The 6,531-nt window shown below is 39.9% G+C and overlaps 1 protein-coding gene across 1 annotated transcript; it reads right to left on the reverse strand.

Moving 5' to 3' along the window:
• Positions 1-740: 740 nt before the first annotated feature.
• LOC145990478 (uncharacterized) lies at positions 741-5,948 on the reverse strand. Its single transcript, XM_083126173.1, has one exon. It carries the CDS (start codon positions 5,946-5,948, stop codon positions 741-743), a length of 5,208 nt encoding a protein of 1,735 aa, XP_082982299.1.
• Between the last annotated feature and the right edge of the window lie 583 nt (positions 5,949-6,531).

Here is a 6,531-nt window from a genome sequence, read left to right on the forward strand (position 1 = left end):
AGACACCAGAAGATTCACACCGGAGAAATTCAGTGTCCATATTGCCACAGGTGTTTTACACAGAAGTCTCATCTTGACGATCACGTTCGAATTCACACTGGACAAAAACCTCACACGTGTGAAATATGTGGTAACATATTTAGATCACGTAGTTCTCTCTTCCACCATAACAGGAAAGTTCATTGGAGTTGTCAGCAATCGCTGCACTTAGAAGAAACTAAATAACGCAAAACGTCACATATATGAATGTTATCTTAACTGCTTTTCTGCAATCATGGTACACTTAAATAGGGTTAATGTACTCTCTTGAATTAAAAATGTCTCTGTACAATATTTTTTCTGTAAAAGTTATTTTCAGTTTCTTTTTTAATAGGTGCAAGGTGCATAGATATTCTTTTAGTAGGCAAAAGGAGCTAGATAGAGGACTGCTGATTTATATTTTCTAGATTTCATTTGAATGAACTCTGAAAATATACAGGGTGTCTGTTGCGGCTCCGGACTGTTGTCTTTCTTCACCGCTGAGGTTATGATAAAAAACAACACTCGCGTAATGATTATACGTGGATATATTGTATAAAAATATAAGCGAACTGTAAATATACATAAAAATGCATGAAAGTACGTAGCGTTGTGAAAAGCGATCTTTTCGCGTGCAGGTGTCTGTCTCTGCTGTACGCTCGACGATGTTCTATTGTTTTTTTAGTAATTCTTAACGCCAAGAGATGGCGCTGGTTGGCCTTTTACATACTGTTTTGCGATTGACGGAACATGCCACCCCCCTTGAAGGGGCACAGCCTCCCGACTGCTCTCTTCGTCTGGCCGTGGATTGTTTTTATGGACACCACCCGAACAAGTCCATCACCTCCAGGATGTAGCTCGATGATTCTTCCTAACTTCCAGCTCAAGGGGGGAAGGTTGTCTTCTTTGAGTAAGACCAGGTCTCCAACGCGTAGATTAGTGTTCTTCCATTTCCATTTGGATCGTTGTTGAAGATTTGTGAGATATTCACGTGACCACCTGTTCCAAAAATGTTGATATAACTGTTGCATATGCTGCCACCTGGATAGTCTATTCACTGGAATTAAGTTCAAATCAGGTTCGGAAATGGTAGTGAGTGCCTCACCAACTAGAAAATGGCCAGGGGTTAAAGGGTTGAGGTCATTCGGGTCATTAGATAAAGGAGTCAAGGGTCTAGAATTTAAGCAAGCTTCGATGAGTGTTAGATATGTGTAAGTCTCTTCGTAAGTGAATGAGGCGTTTCCTATTATCCTCTTCAAGTGATACTTCAACGACTTCACTGCAGCTTCCCAGAGGCCTCCCATACTTGCTGACCTTGGGGGTATGAAATGCCATTCAGTGTTGTCAGAAGCTAGGAAATTCTGAACCTTTTCTTGATGAACTTGTGACATGAATAATGCTTGTAACTCTCGTAATTCACGTTGTGCACCTACAAAGTTTGTTGCATTATCAGAGAAAATTTTAGCACATCTTCCTCGTCGAGAGATGAATCGTTTCAATGCTCCAATAAATGAATCTGTAGTTAAGTTGCTGACTAGTTCGATATGTACAGCCTTTGTAGCCAGGCAGACAAAAATTGCGATGTAAGACTTTTCTAGTCTGCTGCCACGACGATTGTTGGTTTTGATGTAAATTGGACCGCAATAATCTACACCGCTGTGTAAAAATGGTTTACTTGGTGTCACTCTTTCTCTTGGAAGGTCTCCCATCAGCTGTTCAAATGTCTTCGGTTTGTTTTTGAAGCAAACAATGCACTGATGTACAATTCTTCTGGTTAAGTTACGTCCACTGAGGGGCCAATACGATTGTCTTAGTGACGTCAGCAGAAGTTGAGGTCCAGCGTGGAGTAGTCTTCTGTGCTCATTTTCAGCAATCAAAATAGTCAATCTGGAGTTTGCAGGTAGAATAATTGGATATTTTTGGTCATATGTATTTTCAGATGCTGCAAGTCTTCCGCCCACCCTAATTACCTGATTCTTGTCGAGAAACGGATTTAAGTTAAGTAGTCTGCTTGACTTGGGTAGTTCTGCTTTACTTTTGAGAGCTTGCAACTCTGGTTGAAATTCTTGTTCTTGAGTAAGTTTTATTAAGCTTGTAATAGCTGATTGCAGTTCAGTTGTTGTCAATGATCCAAACTGTCTTTCATGCTGTAACTTTCTTGAGTTGTGAGAGAATCTCATACAATACGCTGTTACTCTCTGTAATCTTTCTAATGTGGAGTATCGTTCAAGTAACTCAAATGACTTTGTAGTTGTTAAGGCGACTGTAGTTTTCCTTTGTTCAGGTAAATCTTGAGGTTCAACTGTAATCTCATTGTGATCAATAAGTTCATTTGTTAGCCATGATGGCCCATGCCACCAAGATTTAGCATTTGGCATTTGTGATGGTAACAAGCCTCTTGAAATATGATCTGCTGGATTGTCTTGAGTTCTTACGTGTCTCCATTCGTAACTGCTTGTCAGTTTCTGTATTTCAGCCACTCTGTTGGCCATGAAAGTTTTCCATTGTGATGAAGGCGCTTTCAACCAAGCTAGTACAATAGTAGAGTCTGACCATAGAATAATCTTCATTCCTGTCCATTTTAGAGCTTCTGTGATCTTGTGTGTAAGTCTGGCAAGAAGTAATGCTCCACACAGTTCCAAACGTGGTAAAGTTACCTTTTTTAGAGGGACAACGCGAGATTTCGAGCAAAGTAAAGTAGACGTGATATGTCCATTTGAATCCTTGCATTTAATGTAAATGCATGCTCCATAACCAAGCTCAGATGCGTCACTGAATCCGTGTATCTCTACTTCTGATGTTGGTTCGGTCATTGTCCATCTGGGAACATGAAGTTTCTCTAGCTGTGGTAGTTCCTTGCGAAAGTGATCCCATTCTGAATGCAGTGATGATGGTAATGTTTCATCCCAATCTAGTTTCAGTCTCCACAGATGTTGAAGAAATACCTTTGCTTTGAGTATGACTGGTCCTATTATTCCTAATGGATCGAGGATACCAGCAATGGTGGATAAAATAGATCGTTTAGAAATTCTTTCACTTCGATTTGTATCTTTTATTGTGAAGTAAAATTCATCTGTGGTTGGATTCCATAATAATCCTAAACTCCTTATAGTTTGTTGTGCTTCATCAATGTGATCTTGTTTTGTTTCTTGATGTTCTACTGGAATGCGAGATAATAATGTTGGGTCATTAGCACACCATTTTCTCAATTGAAATCCTCCACGTTGTAATAATGCGATGAGACTGTTCTGCAATTCTAATATTTCTTCCTTTGTATTGGAACGTGTTAGAATATCATCAACGTAGATATCTCTAAGTACGACTTCTGCAGCCTTTGGAAATTCCTGTTTTTCATCTAATGCAAGTTGTTCAAGACATCTCGTAGCAAGAAATGGCGCTGAAGCTGTCCCATACGTCACTGTTGAGAGCTGAAATGTTTTGAGAGGTTTCTGTGGGTCATCACGCCAAAGAATCTTCTGTAGACAATTATCTTCTGAATGAACTTGTAATTGTCTATACATTTTCTGAATGTCACAAGTAATGACGTATTTGTGTTGCCTAAATCGTGTGACAATAGCGAATATGTCATCTTGTATTGTAGGTCCCACCATTAGAATATCGTTGAGTGATAATCCACTGGAAGTTTTGCATGAGGCATCGAAAACAACACGGTGCTTTGATGTGGAGCTTGTTTCCTTGGTTACACAATGATGAGGCAAGAAACATTCTGAAATGTGGCATTCATCTTCCTCAATACGTTGCATGTGTTTCAAACTTTCATATTCGTTCATGAAATTGACATAAGCATCCTTCAATTCTGGATTCTTGATGAGCCTCTTCTCCAATAAATGAAATCTTCTTGTTGCTATTTCCTTCGAATCACCTAACTTGCTTATGCTGTCCTTTACTGGCAATCTAACAATAAATCTTCCAGTTTCATCTCTCTTGAAATTAGCCTTAAAATGTTCTTCACAAGCAATCTCTTCTGCGGATAAGCTAGGCTTAACGTTGCATTCTTCAAGTGACCAGAATCTTTGCAGTTGATCCTCGATTCGTTCTTCTACGCTAAGACAACATACGTTTGGCGATGCATGATGTGACGTTATATCATATTTACCTCCCACGATCCATCCAAAAGTGGTTTTCTGTAGAGTTGGCAACCCTGGTGCGAGACGTATTTGACCTATACAAAGCAAATCAAAGAATATTCCCGCTCCGATCAGTAAGTCTACTCTTTGAGGTGTATTGAATTGTGGATCTGCCAAATGAATATTCTGTGCAATATTCCAATTGCGGATATTAATCGGAAGTGCTGGCAGTTCTTGTGTGATTTCAGGCAGAACGACAAATTCTAATGTGGCAGAATAAGCATTAAATCTTGATTTGACAGTGGCTTGAACGCTGTGACACGCCTTTGATTCTGATGCGCCTATTCCATTTATGTGAGACACCCTGTTCGTTCTTTTCAATTTCAACATTTTCGCCATTCTCGAACTGATAAAGTTTGATTGTGATGCCGAATCGAGAAGCGCTCGACAACTATGATATGATCCTTGTGCATTACTAACATAAACAACTGCTGTACACAACATTACATTTGTTTGTTTCTGAGTATTCTGTGTTACACATGTAACGGATTCTGTATCTCTCCGCCCTGCACTCGGAGTGACGTAGTTTTCTGATTGAGAAGACGACGATGATGATGCGCTGCGTGATGATGACTGCTGAGAAAAATGCAGTAGGGAATTGTGCCTTGAATTGCAAATCTTACAATGACCTGAAGGGCATGTCTCAGATCTGTGTCCAGATTTTAAACAATTGAGGCAAAGTGAAAGACGCTTTACTACATTTATTCGCTCTGGTACTGATTTTGCCTTGAATGAAGTGCACTGATAAATGAAGTGTGTTTGATTACAAAACCTGCACTTTGGTTCATTGTATGAAAGATGAACGTTTGTTTTAAACGTATTCTTACTTTCCGATCCACTCTTCTGAGAATAAGAGCTTTTGTTGCGAAACAGAGGTTTATTTTGTGTGGGCCGATTGTTATCTACGGCATCTAGAACTTGACACCTTTGTTGCAAAAATTGAATGAGTTCTGACATCGACGGAAGTTCAGTACCTGGAATTGTTTCTTCCCATTCTTTATGAGTAACGCTATCTAATTTATTTGTGACTAAATGCAAGAGAAGAGCATCCCAATTTTCTGTCGGTTGACCAAGCGATTTTAAAGCACGTAAATGTTTCACTATGCTGTCTAGAAGTCGCTTCAAAGCGGCAGCCGATTCCCTTTCTACAGGCGGTAAATCAAACAATGCCTTTACGTGTTTGTTTACAATGTACCTTTTGTTTTCAAACCGCTCCTTTAAAAGTGACCACGCCGTTTCGTAATTCTGTGCTGAGATCTCGAGGGTTTGAATGACTTCAAGTGCTTCCTCTCGCAGGGAAGAACGCAAATAGTGAAATTTCTGAATAGCTTGCAATGACGAATTGTTATGAATTAGTGCTTGAAACGTGTCAAAAAAAGACAACCATTCATCATAATGTCCGTGAAATAACGGTAGATTTATCACTGGCAATTTCACTGCAATATTGTCCTGCGTATCTTTCGGCACTTCGTTGTGAATTTTAGACGTTGCATGCGACTGGAGTACAGTTTGTGCACGCGCCGCTAACTCAAAATATGCATTTTCGAAGTGTTCCCTTTCTTTACCTTCCTGTTCCTGTAATGACTCATCTTGCAAAAGTTCAATTTCTGACTGAATGTTTTCGAAGTCTTTCCACGATTCAACAAATTTCTCGTGACGTAATGTTAATTGTGCGATTCCATGCTCTTCTGTGAGGCTATCAATGTATGCTCTGAAACGCGTAACTCGAGCCTTTACTTGTCCCTGCTTAACGATAAGCTCTTTCAGTCTCTCTGCATTCATTGTTGCTAACGAGAACAAACTGTTGTTGTCACGACACTGATGCGCTGGAACTGTTCGTTGCAGTATTGAAAGTTCACTTACACTTCACTGAACACTAACACAGGGTAACACAAATGGTGTGAGGATGTAATTAAATAGGAAAGTGACGAATCTTGCATGCACTCACTACCTACCTTGTTGTTGCTGCTGCGATGCGACAGTTGGCGTCCATGGTGGGCTCAATCTCGTTGCATCCGGATTTGGAGGACCAAAATGTTGCGGCTCCGGACTGTTGTCTTCCTTCACCGCTGAGGTTATGATAAAAAACAACACTCACGTAATGATTATACGTGGATATATTGTATAAAAATATAAGCGAACTGTAAATATACATAAAAATGCATGAAAGTACGTAGCGTTGTGAAAAGCGATCTTTTCGCGTGCAGGTGTCTGTCTCTGCTGTACGCTCGACGATGTTCTATTGTTTTTTTAGTAATTCTTAACGCCAAGAGATGGCGCTGGTTGGCCTTTTACATACTGTTTTGCGATTGACGGAACAGTGTCCAGAAATGATTCACCCCATAACAGATCAAAATATCTTTAC

Source organism: Lepisma saccharinum, chromosome 7, assembly GCF_977018435.1.
Source record: "Lepisma saccharinum chromosome 7, izLepSacc3.1, whole genome shotgun sequence".
Taxonomy (NCBI): Eukaryota; Metazoa; Arthropoda; class Insecta; order Zygentoma; family Lepismatidae; genus Lepisma; species Lepisma saccharinum.